This window comes from Paramormyrops kingsleyae, chromosome 5 (genome assembly GCF_048594095.1).
Source record: "Paramormyrops kingsleyae isolate MSU_618 chromosome 5, PKINGS_0.4, whole genome shotgun sequence".
Classification (NCBI taxonomy): domain Eukaryota; kingdom Metazoa; phylum Chordata; class Actinopteri; order Osteoglossiformes; family Mormyridae; genus Paramormyrops; species Paramormyrops kingsleyae.
The window spans coordinates 20,418,862-20,439,422 of record NC_132801.1 but is presented as its reverse complement, the minus strand read 5'-3'; the positions used below and the strand labels follow the sequence as shown (position 1 = coordinate 20,439,422).

The following is a 20,561-nucleotide window of genomic DNA, read 5'->3' as shown; positions in this document are numbered from 1 at the left end:
ACCAGGTATGCAGGGATGGCCTGATCTAGGTAAGGTATGGGTACTGTTCTCTTTCACTTCCTGATGATGCTCTTTACTGACTTCACAAGAACCATTAATTAAAGCCATTGAGCTCTTTTGACCCTCTCACCCTATTCTGTGACTTTCCACTGTATCTTGAAGCACTTCTGAATGAACTTTCCTACCTATAGTGTTTTGTTTTACTTTGAAGTATACTACCAGAGTCTAACCCTCTGCAAACAGCTGAGTTTATCCAAAACTAATAAAAGTCAGCATGGTTAATCACAAATGGGCACCAAGTATATTGTCTTGTGATCTGCTCAGTGAATGGTTATACCCGATTCAGTTTGTAGATGCATTTAGGAAGGGGGTGTTCAGTTTTTCTCTTTTGTAATTTTACTTGTGATAATATTTTGGAATGTTATTTAAACCTGACTGGTGGGTTATTGTGTGCAAATGAAAAGAAAACAAGCATTGAGATAGATATTGGGCAACAGATTTCTATTTGAAATACTTTAAATGGCAGTGGGCAACATTTAGCAATCATTAGTATCCAAATGAGTAGCCCCTTGTCTCACCTGGTTGGTTGTTGCCCAGCAACATTGCTCAAAAAGTTACACTGTATATCATCACTTTTGCTCACAGGGTATAATTATTCAACCAAAGGTATATATCTTCTGCGTGTGTCTGTTTATGGATGGAGGTGGAGTGTGGTTTAGCAGGCTAGTCTTGGTGCCAATGATTGGAAGGTCACCAGCACAAACCCAGCCTCAACAGAACAGTCACATGTCTGTGGGCCCTTGAGCAATCCTTCAATCACAAGGTGGCTGCCCCTTCACTGTGACCCCCAAGCTTGCTCATCCATCTGTGTATCTCATGGAGAGCAAGATGGGGTAAAAAGCAAAAATATTTTTTCTACAGTATGTATTATTTTATTATGACATTTATTATGAGGGTGAAGCTTACTATATATAGGTGATATTAAAAGCTGGACTGGAATGTTTCATGTTTGAAAGGATATACATAATGCATTACAATGCAGTATACAGAACACATAACAAATGGTGGAATTCTTTGCAAAATCCCCAGGGTTGGCAGGTGAAAAATGCATGGTATTCATTGTTAGCAGATGACTAATGTAATGTTCTGAAAGGATTGAGATTGAAAAACATTAGTAAACCTAAACAGCTGTGTGGTTACTTAAGGAGTCCGATTACGTTGTGTTATTTTCCAGGAAGTGTTTCCTGTTGTCCCAGTCAGCCTTTGTAAAGATCAGGATGTATGGAGACTCGGGCTAAGGAAGTAGCTTGTGTGTGACTTCCTGTCCTTGACTCTCTTTTGCAGATGATCCAGACCAGCCGGATGCTGATTGAATCTGCTGACGGTGTCTATGCCAGACTCATGCAGTCACAGCGGGCAGGTGAGGAGCCGACAGGTCATGCCGGTCAGACCTTTGAGTCTCTCAGCTGACTTCCCCAGAACCATGACCAAAAGGATTAGGATTTAACTAATTGTCCTGTACAGCTATTTACCAGAAGAACCTTGAAACAGTAACTGAAATAGTTTGCATATGAAGAACGTAAAAATAGAGTGAGACTCCAGGTACTTTTAACATTTTTAAGTACCAATATGAAGGAAACTTCATTAAAATCAGCAACTTTAGATAGATTGCGGGACTGTGGAGGTGATGGCCTAAAGTATGGAGCACTAATTAATCACTGCAGGACAGAATGTGGATCAGTCGCATTCCTTCTCTGTTTCTGCAGGTGCTTGCAATTAATCATTTAGATCTGTCTTTGTAGATTAATGTCAGTGCTGTTGCTTCACATCTCCTGGGTTGGGAGTATGAATCCCCCCCCCCCTTTTGTGGAAGTTGCATGTTCTCCCCCCTGTTGCATGGGTGATATCTGGGCTTGGTGGTTTCCTCTCAGTCCAAAGTCATGCAGTCAGCCATCTCTGAATGGCCTGTAGTGTCTGATTGTATATGTGTGCATGTGGCCTGAAATGGAGTGTCTTACACTCCAAAACCTTGTATGTGGTAAGTGGTTAGAATATGGATGGATGGATGGATAGTCACTGGGGCTGTATCAGGATGACCCCTGTGCCTAAACTTGGATTAGCTGTGCAGAGCTGTGTTGTTCTCTCAAAGCAGGACAGGCACAGAAGAAAGTGACTGCTTCCAATTTTAAATAGCTCTGCCTTTGAGGAATGTTTTATGTATTTCTTTGCTGGCAAGGTATCCGCCAGACATCCTTCCCAAACCGACTTCTTGCTCTGCAGTCTGCACTCTTAAACGCTTCCTCTGGGGGGTTATCAGGCGCTTCACTCAGCATCTGTCCTTTTCCAGAGGGTGTTTTCAAGTAGCTGCTCAGTTTGAGACATGCAGTTTCTGACAAGCTACACTGAATCTCAAACACTGAAATGCTCCTCAGATTCAGGGTTTTCGTGTGGGCTGCAAGAGTACATTCATCTAGTTTTCTCTGTTGACAGATTGTATAATACTGTTAAAAATAGTCAAGTGAAGGGGAGAAAAGATCTTTGATAGGGTGTGTTTTCTCAAGGTTTTCCTCAAAGCCAGGAGATGAAGATACATGTTGAAAGACTTTCTGCTAAGTTGTTTGCATTTCTTACGTTGTTTGCATTTATTGCGTTGTTTGCATTGTTTTCTTCAAACCTCCAGAGCTGTAGGTTTGATAACTGCTCTGTATGCATGGAACCTGCATGTCCTCCTTGTGTTCTGCACACAGTGTTTAGGTGCATTGATTTCCTCTTTCAGTTTAAGCGGATTCATGTTTCCTAATTGTAGCCAGACGTCCTGTGATGCCCTGGCATCCCATTGAGGGACTCCCCTACTTTCTGGCCTTTCAGGCTCTGGGCTCACCTTAGCCCTGCCCTGCCTAAGAGGTTATGGAAAACAATTGAATGCTACACCTTCAATCACCAGTCACCTATTCTACTTTCTGATTTTTTTCTTGTTTTAATGTAATAAAATGGCTACTCACTGTTTGTTACTTACGTATGAGGATGCTACTTCTGCATTAGCCAAAGCCCCAAGCTATATTTTGATTGCAGGTCCCCCGGTCAGATGTGGGTCTTTTCACAGGCTGACTGGGAGTCCTGAAAAATTGACCCAGAAGAGCTTCCTGCCACCCATCATCTCAGTGTTCCTCTTTAACTAGAACAGCCATTTCCGTCCTCCGTATCCTCAGCTGACGTGCTGCTCCCAGACAGCTGGGCTTCTCTCAGTGTGAATTAAGAATTCCTTATTGTGAATGATGGCTTTTGGTAACCAGCAGTACTTAGGTTCTGTGGTTGATCTATATAAAATCCCATTCGCCTCTGTTTGTGGTGACTGCGTTCTAAGATTGCTTTTTTTCAGACTGATTAAGTAGTATTTGTAGCAGGGATGGAACTTAGCATTGCAGAAATAAAATGCTCAAAGAGGTAACCACAGGGAAAACACGGTATTGAGTAAATGCAGAGTACATTTCTTAGATGTTCTGCATGTTTCAATATGGGAGTGTGATTGATATTGTGTTGGCCATTATTTTGTAGAGATGATGGAGTATACGTTTCATGATTATCTTTGGTGATTAGGAGACACAGGTACCACTAATCCCTAGGTTTGAGCCTTGGAAGGGGTTTTAATTCATCTGCAGCTTAATCACTTCCTAGGTGAGTCTTCCAAAGGTGAAAGTGAAGTTGTGGCTGTAAACCTGAGCAAAAGCTGCCTTTGCATCGAACCGCAAATGAGAAAATGAAATCCGAATCCGCGTTACCACTTCTGGCTGGACGAGCTCATCTGCTCCCTAGCAAATGACAGCTCCCATCGCCTCTGTTTCCATGCAGCAGCGATAATTTTAAATTTGCCAGTCGATTTAATTTCACGTCTATTAGAACCGCTGACAGGTGTCTTGTCTCTCTTAGCGAGACGACGTGTGCGCAGTTCTGCCCGAGACAGCCGCAAGCCGGCATGAAGAGCAGCTGTAGCTCTTTATCCCCAATGATCATTTGCATTTCACAGCGTCTCTCCTCGGGAAGGAGATTCTGATTTCACTGTCATTATAACATGGGTGCCTCAGTTGCTTTAAGGTGCTTTTGCCCTGACTCATGCATTGCTCTTTCAGTGTTTGCCATGGCATATACATTACTAATTAAAAATCAAATCAGTTTATAAGGAAAAAAGCAATGGCATTTCTTGTCAACCAACCAGATGGACTGACATTGCCTACTTCTATGTTTTAATGTTTAATGTTTCATTTGATTTAGTTTGAGAAATTAATAAAAAAGAAGCAGAAGTCTCCCCCTATTTAAACCACGTTTTAATTTACAGTCCAATGCTACATCATTAAATGACGGTTAGAGCAGGACCTCGTGGCAGCTCTCTGTCTCATCAAAGGTATCTTCAAACACCGTCATCTCCACTTCATTCGCGTCTGTGTTAATGACTGCCTGTCACTAGGGCCCAGGATGATGGACAAGCAGAACAGACGCGCTCATGTAGAGCTCCTGCATCATCTAATGATGAGAAGAGGCAAGAGAAGCTTGCATGCTGGCAAGCAGGAGCTGAGCCTTTGAAATCCTTACACTCTTTCAATCACAATTTTCTGTTTTTGTCATTCACAGTCTGTCGCCAACCTTAAATGGAAAAACATTTGAGTTTTTGCAACTCTAAAAACAGATTCTTTGCTTCTCTATGTTGCTGCAAGAGCTTGTTTTGTCTTTAGTGTGTTGTATAGCCGTCCTTCTGCTTGGTGACACTGTTCTGTATTATTGCCTCAAAATCTTATACAATCCATTGATCCATCTTCCAGCTGTTTGTCCAGTACATGGCCATGGGGAGTCTGGAGATTAACCAGTGCAGGGAACAAGGCAGGGGAATACCCAGGGTGAGATCCCAGTCAATCACAAGGCAGGGGAATACCCAGGGTGAGATCCCAGTCAATCACATGACAGGGGAATACCCGGGGTGAGATCCCAGTCAATCACATGGCAGGGGAATACCCGGGGTGAGATTACAGTCAATCACATGGCAGAGCAATACCCGGGGTGAGATCCCAGTCAATCACATGGCAGAGCAATACCCGGGGTGAGATCCCAGTCAATCGCAAGGCAGGGGAATACCCGGGGTGAGATCACAGTCAATCACATGGCAGAGCAATACCCAGGGTGAGATCCCAGTCAATCACATGGCAGAGCAATACCCAGGGTGAGATCCCAGTCAATCGCAAGGCAGGGGAATACCCGGGGTGAGATCACAGTCAATCACATGGCAGAGCAATACCCGGGGTGAGATCACAGTCAATCACATGGCAGAGCAATACCCGGGGTGAGATCACAGTCAATCACATGGCAGAGCAATACCCGGGGTGAGATCACAGTCAATTGCAAGGCAGGGGAATACCCGGGGTGAGATCCCAGTCAATCACATGGCAGAGCAATACCCGGGGTGAGATCCCAGTCAATCACAAAGCAGGGGAATACCCGGGGTTAGATCACAGTCAATCACAAAGCATACCCCCAGACTGAAAGCATACAAATTAAACACAATACAGGCAATTTAGAGACACTAATTTAATTAATCGAGTTTTTAGACCTTATGTCATGATACTGGGGAATATTCTAGATGACCACTAGAGGGTGGCAAAGGAGACACTGTGAGCTCTTCAGAAGGTTTACCACCCTTCTGTAACTAATCTGTTCTACATAATATTGGACTGATCTTTAATCCATTAACTTCACCTGTGCTGTGTTTCCGATTTAAGCTCCTCTTGGTGACCACTCTGTGCTATATAGTTCCTGTGAGCTTTTGACTTGTTGGTGCATATATTCTATTTTTGCCTCTCATGGAGCATTTCATTACATTCAGTCAGTGTTTTGAATCCTGAAGTTCTTTGTCTTGGGTGCTACTGCAGCTGTTTCACCTTCAGAACCCTTAGCTACCTGGGGGTGGATCTCTGGGTTTCAGTGATGTTGTGTGAGGAAACCATAGTAGATGGGAGAAGCTTGCCAAACACAGGGATAACATGCAAATGTAACACAGATTTGGATTTTTGACCACTGTTAAATCAACAGAGAAATGTGGGGGGAAACAAACTTCAATATCCATCCATCCATCCATCCATCCATCCATCCATTTTCTATACCTGCTTGTCTTACACAGGGTCACACGGGTCCAGAGCCTATCCTGGAAGCTATGGGCACAAGGTGGGAGTAACCCAGGATGGGTTACCCATCGCAGGGCAAAACCTTCAACATTTAATAAAAACCAACCACAAAAAAATTATCAATGAAATGATATTCAGAATCAGAATCGTTTTATTTCACCAAGGCGATTTACATGTCCATGGAATGTGTTCTGGTGCATGGCCAGACACTTTACGCTGAAATTTCCTCAGGTAAATATAGTGTCTCAGTATTTTGGATTGTATGTTTATGGACCTGTCTGGGAAATTAGCAGGTCACCTCCTTTAAATTTATCTGCAAATTCCCCTAAGGTCCCACATCACAGAAGAGACTAAAAGAAGCCACCAAAATGAAAACAAGGCTGCATTGTATGCAAGTCAGGGATCTAATTATAGAGGAACACAATTCTGGTGAGGCATACAAAGCCATTTCAAAGGTCCTGAATCTCCCTCAGAGGAAAAAATACGTAAGCACCCCACGCTGGCTTTATCAGGCTTTCTCTCTAAATTTATTTGCCGGACAAGAAGGACACCTCGCGTGGAAGCAGCTGTGATGCAAGCAGTGACAAAATCAATCGTTGAGGTCAGCAGTTGAATTGTTCCCTGTGCTAGTGATGTGCATAGAGGGACGACCTACAGGGCGTTTCAGAGAGACGGCCTTTGTCGTCCTGAGCAACAGGGACGAAGCCGTCTTTGAACAAAAGATAAAGTTAAGCGTAAAGCTTCGATGAGAGTGGAGCCTTTTGACCTGAGAGATAAGTGGTGCAGCACTTCAAAACCTTCTTCATCTTCGTTCACCAACTAACTTAATACAAGTTGAGCAATTTTGCAAGGATGCATTGGCATATGTTGCTAAGTCACAATGCATACATTTAATAGAAATTTGTCCACTGGCTCTAGTAGCTGCCATAGTTGGTTAAACTACGCGTTGACCCAATGAGATGAATATTTTGAAATGTTTTATTTCTGTCCGATGGGTGGCTTTTAAAATATGTTTTTCTAATCTAATGCAGTAAAATTTCAGACAAAAATATCCAATAGCTGAATACTTGTTCAGGGAACATCAGCAAGAGCAGTTTCCTTAGTCGTGGTCCAGTAGTCCTTAGTCCCTTTATGTTAACAGACTTTTTCTCCACAATTTTAACAATTTATGCAACACTCCAGCCCCACCTCCAAAAAAAAGTAATAAACATAGCATCAGTCATTTGCATTGACTAAGTACTAGAGAACAGAGGTATTTACTTTGTGCAGCAGGTAGTGAATGACAGCAGAAAACACAGCAGGACACATGGGACACCCTGGACAATTAATCCTGGACTTGATATTGAGTCGATATTACGACCGGATGCAGGATGTGCACGTGCTGCAAGGGCACCATGCGTCTCAGTCTCCTCTTAATGACTTACCAAGATGCTTTTATGCTGTAATGTTTTTTTCCCCTTGGTCGTGATCAGGGCTGTGGGACATTCCGGAATGTACAGTACCTGCCTGTTAGAGCTGCCCTCCAGTGTTTCTCCAGGGCATTTACTGTCTTTGCTGTTTCTCCCTTTTCAGTTTGTACACCATCACACACCACACACTTTCCCCATCAAAATGAACAGCTCTTTGTCTTATTTGCTGATTTTTATTTGCCAGAATCAGATCTTTTGCTGGATGAACTAGAAATAAAGCTTAATTGTCCTTGAAATGTCGAATATCCAGTGTTTCTTATTAACTGCAGAGCTCCTCTCATTTTCCCTCTCTTTCCTTCCTGATTATATTAATAAATGGTGAAAATGATTTTTCCTTACTAAAGTATGCTTTGTGTAATTTATATATTATATTATTATATTACCTCACAATTCATCTGGACTATACGATTTGGTAATGACCTCGGAAATCCAGAAAACAAAGCATTATTAAAATTAAGAATAAAAATTTTCAAATGCAGACCTTTTAAATCTGAAATGTATATTGTCTTGAAATCCTGCTTGAAGCTGTTTTTAAATAAACCGTCCACATGTTACTGCAGGATTTCACTGAGACAAAAGCATGTGTTTCTGCTCAAAAATGAGCTACTTACACATTTCTTCAGTGTTGTTTTAAAAAGTTTTCTCACGTTTATTTATAATGAGGCATCTTTTTTATGTTTGGTGAAATTCATGCTTTCACGACAGAAAAGTGTAGGGTTATCCATACTGACAGAAGACTGGATCCTGAATCGCATGTGACCTTGGATTTATCCAGCCAAATTAGAAATGCTATTTATAGCTCCTCTCCAGTAATTGTGTTCATCCAAAGAAGACACTAACAGATTGAAGTGCATGCTATTATTAGTAATGAGCCTCGATGCAAACCCTGGGTTTTTACGTAGACTCGGGAGCGGATGCTGTTATTATAACCTGCTTCCCTAATTCTTCTTTTTGGGCCATGCATTGACCAAGATCCATGCTCATTTGACATTAACAGAACTGTATGTGGTTAGAAAAATACTGCCTCTTCCGTATAGCATAACCAGTACTGGGCTGCACTGCAAAGTCTGTCAATAGAAATGCCTGATTAGCAGCAAAACAAACACCCAAGTACAACGATGAAGGTAAAAGTATATGGCTGCATTATTAAGAGTTCCATACCCTCAGCTGGCCTGGCAGAATAAAGGGACAAATAGTGAACAGTAATGTGTCTGGCCGTTGCCTGGCGAAAGTTCAGCTCTGCTCTGCTCAGATTACAGAAATGGAGACAAAGATGGCGATTTCTTTTTCCATCTCGGAATTTATACTTGACCTGATTGGGGCACAAGCAATGTAATTGTTTTAAACTGGTATCTGCCCTGACACAGTTTGAATTAATTGATCATAAAACTGTTCCTTTCATTAATATCCAATTTATGTAGCTCAAACAAGAGAAGCTGAGTTTGAGCTGAGGATTTTCTAAGACTAGCTTTTGCGTGGCTTTCGGTGCCAAATAACAATTGACTAGTAGTCAATTTAGACATTTAATGGTCCTTCTGCAACCAGACTTACAATGATTGAATTATCATAAATTATGATCAATTTGTGGTCACACCAGTATATAAAGCCTCTGATTATGACTGCCATGTCATATACATGGCTACGAGGACCGTGATTAGAGGTCAAATACTGTACAGTACGTGGCTGAACATGAAGGAGATCGTTTTCTTCCAAAAAAGCTTCCTAAATGATCCACTTACCTAATTCAGGAATTCCTGAGCTTTTCTTTTTTAATGGCCAAATTTCCATGTTTGTTGTTGCATGTGTACATTACTTGCACCCAAAGCAGTGCTACCTCAATACGATACGTATTTATATGTTTGGCTCACACACCCAGTGCCCCAAGAAGTTACAAAGGATATGTCAGGGGCTATAAAGAACAGAGGAAACATATTACTTGCACAAATGTTTCCTGTCACAAACTATCCTTATCACTGCAAGAGGATTTTAATTGGAGTTGGGTGTGTTCTGAGATAAGGCTTGGGAAAATGCAAACCTTCATGGTGATAGAGAAAATATTAGAATATTATGGTCTGGAGACTTGCCTAAGGGGAGCACGCTGTATGCAGAGTGCAGTTAATCACCCCCCGAAACTCAAAAGGGAAAAAAATTCAGGTTTCAAACTGAGTTCTGCTGCTGTTCTGCTGAAGACGATGCAGTCAAATCTCACTTGTTTTGTGTCTCCTGGCAACATGTGCTTCAGCTGTAATTCCACAAATGGCTCAACCTGTCTTAGTGAGTTCAACTGTGATGGGGATTTCTGTGCAGAAGAACAAGGCAGGTTGAATAGTAGGAATGTGTCTTCATTTTGCAATGTCTGCAGCTATTCCATAAGATAAAATGTATGGAGAAAGAAGGTGACAGTAGAACCTGTATGCTTCTCTGTATCAATGAATCAACTGGCAGTGCGCTCCACTGCAATAACCACTGCAGTCTTCCAGCTCAAGGTCCCTCATAGGACACAAGTGAGAAGAGGCCGCATTCTGTGCCTGTGCCAATTAATATTCATTTCTTCCCTCCTCCCTTACCCCAGCATTCAATGCTAGGTTGATGTGTCTATTTTATTTGTTCTTTTTCATTTCATTCTTTCACTCGCAGCGTCCTTGGTGGCATTGAAACGGGTGCCGCTGCAGATGCTGCGCACATGTGGTTTCTGTTTCGTCCTCCCTGCCCGACAGCAAGTGCATTTGTGTTTTCTTTTTTTGTCCTTGTTATTAGTGTCCTGTCCTTCACATGTACCCAGTGCGGAAATCAGCTTCCCCGTCCAACCCCTGTGCCACGTGGTTCTGTTCCCCATCTGTGCTCGAGTCTCCCCCACAGCTAGGTTTAATTACAGGAGACGAACAATGACAACTGAATTGTGACGCCCACAAACGGCAGCTGCTAAAGCCATTTTTCTCCCACAGGCTTGGACTTCCATGAAGACCTTCACAAGATTGGGGCAAGGGAAGGGCTAAAGGGCCGGAAGCTGCAGAAAGCCATGGAAAGTTACGCCTGGAACATAACTGTGCTGAAGGTACAGTAAAATGACAACCAATAAGCATTCAGCTGAGAGTGCTGGCCAATAGAATTCCTCAAAGTGGTTTCTTTGTAGCTGGTTTGTGGGCGGACGTCTGCAAATATCCCAATTCATGATTCATTCATTCAGTTCAATTCAATTAATTTTTATATACCGCCTTTCACAACAGAGTCATCCCAAATCGCTTTACAGGGATGTGTTGTGATACATTAAACATCATTAGAGAGAGTAATACAGAAAAAGGGGAAAAGGAAGGAAAGAAATTAAATAAAGAAGGCCAGATGACAACGGAGGAGAGGAACCAAAAACTCCAAGGTCACCTGGCTGCCCCCCCCCGGGCACTAACATTACTGAAAACAGAAAAGAGAGGACTTGCTTGCTAAAAGCTAGATATAAGCTGTGATTAAGGGACAAGACAAAGTCCATCAACGGGCCCGTTACGTGCAGGTAAATGCATGGAAAGGAAACCAACCCATCCATTAATGGAACTAGTTTGTTGTCCCATCGATAGCTGTGGCTTTACCTGGCCACCAGCGGTTGTTTCTGAAGCTGCCCCCCCCCCCCCCCGCCATCGGGAGCCTCTGTTTTATCACACTCTCGTGTTTACAGTCATCAGCCCGCGAAGTGAACACTCTGTCTCCTGTCACTTCTGCAAAGCGCCGCTCACAGCACGCAGCGAACGCCCTCATCCGTACCCCTCAGCCACTTCAGCTCATTCAGCCTCTCGCTTCCTACTCACTCTTTTTTCTGCTTTCGTTGTTAGTTGCATTTTTCACTTGTGGAGAGGCTGCCATCCACTACCATGCTTTTCTTGAAAAAAACATCCTGAGCTGACCTCTTCATTTTTCATTGGCTGGCTATAGCATTAGTGACCTCTTCATTTTTCATTGGCTGGCTATAGCGTTAGTGACCTCTTCATTTTTCATTGGCTGGCTATAGCGTTAGTGACCTCTTCATTTTTCATTGGCTGGCTATAGCGTTAGTGACCTCTTCATTTTTGTGTAAAACACAGCGGTGGAAGTTAAGGGACGATTTTGAGCACTTCAGACGTTAACTGGACTGGCTACGTCATGACCACAAACTTCAGCTCAGTTGGAAAATCGACCCCCGCCAGTGCTGTGGTGTGATCTCCACCATTGTCTGTCACTGTTTTATAGCTAAAATAACATAATAACAAACTGTTTGTGCAATTTATGTTAATCTCATAAAGAATCTGGGGAAGAAATTATCCTGGGAGGAAAAGTAACATCATTATATTGACAACCACAGAGCTTTTTATCTGTTGTTTACCGATTGAGTGCAGGATTTGGTGCTGTAGAGAAGAGCATGGGTGATGATTTACCTTTGAAGTTGTCAGAAGATTCATTGAAGTGCTGTGAGAAGGTAAAAATTAGGGTGACCTTGAGTTCCTCTGCCCCAAAGTGACGACTCCTTGGAAGGCCATTCTCTCTGGAATGGAATAGCTTGAGTGATACCTTTTCGGCTCCTTCTGAAGGCCTGCCCATCCTCTAATGAGCATGTTCCCATGCTTTCTGCCCCAGTGGGGCCCGTAACGCAGCTCGTGCCCAGAGAACGGCTGCCAGGAGCCGAGAAATCAGGTTAATCCCAACTGAAGGGCTAGCTGGAGAGAGGAAATGTGGGTTACGAGTCTAATTCCGAGGATAAGAAGATGGCCAAAAGACATAGCAGCCCATAGGAAACCTGGAGTCATTGTAGTGCTCTCTCTGGGTATCTGTCTCCTCTCATATAAGATTTGCTCAGCCTCTGTATACAGCTAAAGATTCTCCTGTCAGCTGGGCTATGCTGACCTTAAGTAAACCTCTGGTAGCAGCCAGTGTTGCTGATGGAAAATAATTATTGTCTATATATACATATCTGTATATGTATATATATATATATATATATATATATATATATATGCAGTACACAGCATTAATGATAATATAATTCAACTTTATTGAACAAAGCATTAGGATAGCATTGTGTACTCTTGTTGAGACTAACCTGGCAGTGGATGTCATGCAGCCATAGAGAATGGGATGTGTAAATGCAACCATGTGACTTTGCGGGTTGATCAAACAATGTGATTTGGAGCATCTCATCAAACGTTTTGCAAGCAATTGTACCTTAGAGATTTAAAGCCGCACTCTAGGTTCGACTGCTAAGAATGATTAAAAAGAAAACATTTTTATAATTAATTGCAAACGCAGTTCCATTTTGTGATTAGAGGGTGCTTGCATCGCTTTGTCTCTAGCTAGCAAAACCATCACCCGGATAAGCAGATTGTGAAAAGAACCTTCACGCCTCAGGTGCCTGGACTGATTTGATATTTAAAAAAAAAAACCGAATTGATATGAAGGGGAGTCTGCAGATGCAGAGCCTTGACACCAGCTTCTAAACATTGCGCTCAGGGGGCGGATCTTCCTATTTTCATTCTAATGCCACGGAAATCTGGGGAGCTCCAGCAAGACTCAGGATGAATCACAGAATTCAACACGCAGGGGTCTGCTTTCACCCACACACATAGGCATAATGAGACCGGTAAATCGTCCAGGCGGAAATCTGGGGCACCCCCACCCTACCCCCGCCGCCCGCACGTGCTGCTGTCTTTTCAGCACAGCTGCGTTTGCCTTGCTTGGGTCTGTCAGCTCGAGCTCCCGTCCAGGTGAGAACAGGTGCACATGGCGTCGGAGGTTAAGGTCCTGGGCCCCCCACATGTCAGGCAAACCCCCCCCCCCTCCGATTCTAAATGTAACGAGCATGTGGCAGCAGTCAGATCTCGGCCCCCAAAGGCCTGTGGTGTCAAAATGTGAGAATCTGACCAACTGCTTTATTCATAAAGAGGTTTTCTTTCATTGTGGCACTTTTAAAAAAAAAAATCACCTTAATCAACACACCATTACCATGGAAAGTCTATGAGGGTTTTGCATTTTCCCTCAGTGCAGTGCTACAGTGCCATCTACTGTCTCTGGATGTGAATAGCACTCTTCTGCTGTTCTGTGGTGTCGGTATGTAGTGTTGATCCTGATGTTCTGAGAGATGAATCTTAAACATAAACTAACCAAGTAGCATTTTCTGCAGACAAGGTGATGGATGGATTCTTCTCTTCAGATTCTGATAAATCTGATGCAGCTACCAGCTGTATTCCAGCAGTTCTTGAATGATACAAAACAAAGTAAACCCAGATTTACTCAAAAAATATCCAAGATACATAGTGTCTACGGACATGCTAATGCAAAAATGTGTCTTACTCGTGTAAGTAAATCTACACTTTATGGTTTCAGTTATTTCATCATTTTTCTTTGTTACAAATTTACAGGTATTTTTTTGGCTTATGTGTTTTTTGCTTGAAGGCATGGAATGGTATGGAAAGGCAAATCTGACTTAGGTTTTGTGTAACAAATTAATTACGTCAGTCCAAAACTGCCTATATAGGCTTCCTTTGCTTGCATTCCATTTCTATGGCAGTAGAATTTCACTGTTAATAGTTTACTTTCTTTAATGGAAAATTGATTTTGCTGCACGTGAGATCAGCTAACCTTTAAAAAACTCAAGGATCTTTCAGACATGTTCAGTTTCAGCATGGTGTGCTTTAGATTGTTTTAGCATTAAGTGACATTATGCGCATGACTGTCACAGTGATCACTTCTGCTGGCTGACGAGTGGATTTTTCCTGTTACTGTATCAGCTGTGTTTCTCTGACCTTTCTAAATGCATGGGAGACATGACATGTGTCTTGAAACATAGGCTAGTAAGAACAGAAGAGAAATAATGAGGCTGAAAAGATTAAGATGGGATTCTTCCCCGGGGAGTCCCAGGATAAGTCACAGCGTTCAGCGTGCAGCAGTCAGTCTGCTTTGACCTCTACACAGAAGCATAATGAGACCGATAAACTTTCCAGGTGCAAATCTGGGGCACCCTTGGTATCCCCAACCCCCCCCCCCCCCGCCTCCCAGATGTGCTGAGATCTTAGTGGATTTCAGCACAGCTTCGCTTGTCTTGCTTGCGCCTGTTACCTGACGCTCATGTCCAGGTGAAAAGAGGTGTGTGACCACGGCATTAGAGATTAAAGTCACGGTTCCCTGACATGCTAGAAAAGAATTTGGTGATCAGTGGCCATTGTTGACACCCCACAGCACAGTGCACAACAAGGAAATGTGTCCTCTGCATTTAAGCCATATGTGACATTGTGACATAGCAGCGGGCAGCTAATTCAGCCGCCCAGGGAGCAGCAGTTGGAGGTGGTACTTTGCTCAGGGTACCTCAGTGGTGCCTTGTTGGTTGGGGATTCGAACCCCTAACCATTAAGCCACCACTGTGCACCTCTGCCCCCTGTCGCCCTGCTAAATGGCCGTGCATGACGACTCTCTGCCCACGTGCTGCAGGGCCAGGCGGACCTCCTGAAGCTCGCCAAGGGGGAGGCTCTGGACACCTTGCGGCAGATCCACTACGCCGCCCAGTCCTGCGGCCTCAGCAAGAACGGTGCCGCCCCCTCCCCGGAGATGCACCACGCCCCCGCCACACTGGACCCCATTCCTGAGAGCGAAATGACCAGCGACACCAGCTCCTGCTGAAACCTGGCCAGACCTCGAAAGCGTCAGGGTGGACAGGTCAGGCGCAACGGAGGGAATGAGGGGGGCAGCATCTCATTATGGGATGGCTGTCCTCTCACAACCTGAATTAGGGCCTAAGTTCAGGGTTCCGGACCCCCCTGCAAGTTCTCAGGCGCCCCCACCTAGCTGCTCCTTCCAAAATTTTTCCCCCAGTCATGGCGCCTCTCAGACTGGGAGCCCATCTGTTGCATTGCAGAGTCAGTTTGCAGGAATGAAAGAGTGTAAATGCAGCCATCGCAGAGTCTGGAGAGGAATGAAAACACTGCCTCTGTTGGCCATTCGTTCATGGATTTTCTTTCTTGGTGCACGTTTGACACCATAGCAGCACATTTAGACCTTCTGAAGTCCGTCCCACAGGATGGATCTCAGTGGCACCGCAGTGTTGTCGCCTCCATCGGTTATTGTACTGAGTGCACCAGTCTAACTGACCTATTGGAATTAACTGTCACGAGGGTCTTTAATTTATAGCATATGCAGTGACTTATAGTTTCTCTCCAGTGTTCGTAGTGCTGTTAGCCATGTTTTCAATCAGAGAAAAATCAAAAAAGAGATTTCTGGAAATAATGTGGTGTTTTTCGGCTGTCAGGATAAAAATCTAACATTAATACAGGATACTGTATCATTCATTTTATTAACAATTCTGATTACTCTTTCCCCAAACTGTATCCATATCTATTATTATTATTATTATTATTATTATTGTTATTATTATTATTAATAATGGAATATTGTTACTGTAAACATGTCTCAGTTTTGCAACAAATATTTACTTTATCATCAGGTAATTAAGATTTCTGCATTATCTTCACCTGTAATAAATTAACTGTGGCTTAATTGTTTGTTGGTCTTCCTTTTTTGTATTATCAATAATCTAGTCATCGCCATTCAGTTGGAAAAACCCAATAATCATAGCCTTTTTCTCCAAGTGACTATAAATGGCTGCTTAGTCTGCTTTTACACATTTTCCCCACCAGGTGGCAGCCATTCCAAAGAGGAAATTAAAAAACTTTATCCCAAGTGAAGGAAAGGACAGTGGAACTTAAAATGTGGATTATTACCATTTATTTTTAAAAATAAATTTTTAAAAAGTTTCCCCCGCTATCTGAAAGTAGAACATTCCAACAAAACCTTCCGAAAGCTGAAATGGCATAAAATGAAAAAGCAGTCCTCGTGTTGGTGTAAAACTATGATATTATGCCTGTCAAAGTGTGTCAGCTTAGCCATTTCAGAACCTCTGCTAAAGTCATCCCATTATTTGCAGCGACCGTCCAGTGCAGCCATGTATTTCTTGACTTGGCCACTAGCTAGTCAATCTGTCACTGACTTTTTAGTCCATTTTATTTAATTATTTAATTGAGCTGTTGGTGAAATTTAACAAAATCATGAAACGGCTGAGGTGCCCCTAATTAGAAGTTTGGGAACTGAAGGGCTGTTCATCTAGCCATCCAACTAGATATCAGTAACTTTTTAGAAAACAGAAGAAATTATTACTAGTTTTTATTGTGTTACTCTTAATTTGCACATGTTCTAATGTTAAATTGTGTTTTTTGTTCTAAGCCAAAGTACACTTGCTACCCAGATAAACAGCTTTAAACATTTCTTTGGACTGCCTAAGACTTTTACACAGTACTGTATATCATTCCAAATAATACATAAAACTTAAAATAACACTAAAATATTGTAAAACCAGGAATTATATGATAAATACACAGCCTATATAAAGTAGAAATAATATATGTACAGTGTAGATTCACATACCAGAATCAATACAAAAATGTGTCTCTTAACGACGGGGGTGTGTTCTGAGAGATCCGTCATTGTGACATCATAGAGTACTTACACAAGCCTAGATGATATAGCCTACTACACACCTAGACTATATGACATAGTCTAAATCAAGGTTTCTCAACCCAGTCCTCGGGGACCACCAGACGGTCCACGTTTTTGCTCTCTCCCAATTGGCAGGGAATTGGGAGAGAGCAAAAACATGGACCGTCTGGTGGTCCCCGAGGACCGGGATTGAGAAACCCTGGTCTAAATAAGGATAAAAAATACAGCATAGCTAATACATAAACCAGTAACATAGTTATTACCATTATCAAGTATTACGTAATGTAAATTATGTGCTATACTTTTATAGACCCTTTTACAGCCAATGTCATCAAAAACATGCGTGTGCATTTAGGAAATGGAAGTGACGTTTTGTCACAACCATCTGTCTGATTAGCAAACTTTAAACATTGAATTAAAACGTTAACATGTCGGGTTGTTGTGTGTTCGGTAACCCTAAACAATGACTTAAAGATGATATCATTTTATTACACAGTATACTATACATATGACGATTTTTGCATATAAAATAAATGGCCGACTTACGACCAAATCGACTTATGACAGGTCAGTCAGAACCGGTCACAGTCCTAAGTCGACGACGACCTGTATAACGCACCACATAAAAGAAACATCATTTTGAACCCTGAATAAATAAATAGACTCGAGTTTGGCCTGAGAAGCAATGGAAAACAAATAATAAAAGGTTATACAGTGGTACCTCAGTTCTCAAACTCATTATATCTCGAATTTCTTAAAAGTCGAACCAACCAGTTCGAAAAAAAATTACCTAGAACTCGATCTGAATCTCAGAAGTCAAACCGTGAACGCCGACCTAAGATAACTTGTACATGCGGGGAAATGAGTCACGCAGCACGTCTCTCAGTGGAAACAAAGGGTAACGCTTCAGTCTCAGCCTCGCATTCGCTGTGATAACGTCGTTCATAAATGAATAAATGTGCTTAGATATGTTTAGTACAGTATATGCTCTTCTTGTTTTATCCAGTTCATTTTGTGTTTAAATGCTAAAAAAACATATTTAGGTGTAATTTTTGGGGGCCGGGAACCAACTAATTGGTTTTCCATTATTTCTTATGGGGAAAATTCGATCAGAACTCAAACTTTTTAGGATTTGATCCGGATTTCTGAACGGATTAAGTTCGAGTTCTGAGGTACCACTGTATTTTATAACTACTGCAGATTGTACAGTAGTTAACAGAACGTATAAACCAGGTGTCCATTCAGCCACACCCAGTCGCTTTCCAACTCCTGCATGGTTTTTTGAGTTTCTCCCTCTGTGTCTTGTGATTTTGAATTGGTTACTAGTCCCAGGGCCACACAAAGACATGGCTAAGTCCCTGAAAAATTCTGCTGAATGTCACCCCCCCCCCCCCCCAAAAAAAAGGTACCACACCTTAAAACCACCTTCAAACAGTTCAGCAAAGATTTATAAGATACTTAAAACACCAAGTTAAACTGTCCACCAAAAAATAAACATCAATCTAAGTAACCCTAAGCTTAACCCTAACCCTAAGTAACCCTAAGCCTAACCCTAACCCTAACCCTTAGGACTGGGAAAATGCACTAGTTCTGATATCATAGACCATCCCCAAGTTGAATGGAGGCCAAGAGGTGAAAGAATAATATTCAGAAGTTCTGGTCCTGCTAATTATCAGGGACTGCAACAAACAAGGCGTTCATGTGGCCGACAGGGGAGTCCATCCTGTGGTCTGTGCGGATCCCAATGAATTCTCTCCTGCCACTTCACCACCTAAGCTACTGTCCGGAGAGCGTACTGGCGCAGAATGGCTGCTGTCACATCATTCAGGTGGGTCCTGCACAGTGATGGTGGTTCAAGTGGCTCTCCATTGATTCTGTAAAGCGCTTTGTTTTGAAAAATACTACATACAGTAAATGTAGCATTCATTCATTCATTCATTCATTCATTCAAAAACAAGCATACGCTTTTAGTGCTCTGTTTATTAAGTCAGACTCTTAGTGCAGTCGCGACATTTTCTCTTTGCCTTCTGTTTCCGTTCCCTTATTGGCAGTGCAGAAGGAATAATAATTTCTGCGATGCGTTCTCAGTCACAGCGTCAGCCAAGAATGACCATTAGCATTTTCGCTTAATTATTTGTCCTTTGCCCTTTGTCTGCCTCATGCCTTCAGCAGTACTATGGTTTCATCTTCCAATTAAAGCCCAATTACTGTCAGCACTGATCCAAACAGTATGCTCTAACAAGGGACATTCTAATTATGAGTCACTAGTAAAAAGATCAAAATATGTAGGTGAATCATTGCTATTTTCATTCTGCCGACCAAAATAGGAGCAAAGCTAATAATGACTGTTTCCAGGTGATGGTCGTTGGTAGTGTTTTTTTTCCTGCCCTATATTGTCCTCAAAACACTGTAGAAATAATGAAATCAACTGCTTATTAAATTTACTGACGTTGTAGTTGGGTATATAAAGAATCAGTCAACAGGCAAGACAAAACAGAGGAAGTCCAGAAGACAGATTTTTGCATTTGTTGGGAAATGAATTGTGTGTTTTCTACACTCTAAACCAAGATGGGACCTTCTATATCCAAGGTAAGACAAACCTTCCTAGTAGCCCCAGTATGCACCAAAGCCGGTATTGCATTTTACCTCATGCTAGAGAAGGGCACAATTCTCGGATTAAAATCCAGTCATTTTGTACAATGCTTTTTGCAGAAAAAACAATTTGGATTAAATATAGTTAAGTAATATATCAAATTGGGAATACTTTTATGGTATTAGGAAAGAAAAAAAATAATAAAATTTGTCAAATATTTTGTGCATTTTGTGCTGGTACACAGACAAACTGTCGGAGTACCCTGAAGAGTAACGGTTGGGGGACACTAGTTATCATTGTAACTTCACACATGCAGGGTTGTGAGGTCATTTGCTGGCTATTTGATGTTTGTGGAGTTTGCATGTTTCTGTCGATTTACACTGAATTGAGGTCTCTGAATTCCAGGGTGTCCCCTGCCTCATGTCTAGTGCTTCCTATGGTAGCCTCCTTGCATTCCATGAAAAAAATGATGGGCAGTGGGAGATTAGTTTATAATGACATGCAAGAAAAACGTACCTTGAAATACTTAGACTTGCATTATCCACACTGCTTTTCTATTTGCTTGGCTCCCACAGAAACTTGCCGCCTCCTTCCTCATCACAGTGCTGTTATACTTTTCTGGTGAAGCCAATGAAATTCGCCCCTGTTGCAAGGACAGGAGCTGTTCATGTCGCCTGCATGACCTCCTCCTTGGTGTGGGCAACCACGGCGCTGGGATCCTGACTCTGGGGAAACGCAAGGCTGGCCAGCCAAACTTCCGGAGCCACCTCTACCGGCTCCTGCATGGCTCGAGGGACCAATCAGAGGGCATTCTCACCTTGGGAAAGAGAT

General features: G+C 42.4%; 1 protein-coding gene across 1 annotated transcript in view; it reads left to right on the top strand.

Moving 5' to 3' along the window:
• LOC111842564 (inactive phospholipase C-like protein 2) overlaps window positions 1–16,141 on the top strand; it is a 72,523-nt gene extending 56,382 nt beyond the window's left edge. Inside the window, exons 4-6 of the mRNA XM_023809294.1 lie at window positions 1,345–1,420; window positions 10,582–10,691; window positions 15,080–16,141. Coding sequence (XP_023665062.1) covers window positions 1,345–1,420; window positions 10,582–10,691; window positions 15,080–15,268 — 375 coding nt within the window. The 3' untranslated portion in view covers window positions 15,269–16,141. The remainder of the gene's footprint in view (window positions 1–1,344; window positions 1,421–10,581; window positions 10,692–15,079) is intronic.
• The last annotated feature ends 4,420 nt before the right edge of the window (window positions 16,142–20,561 follow it).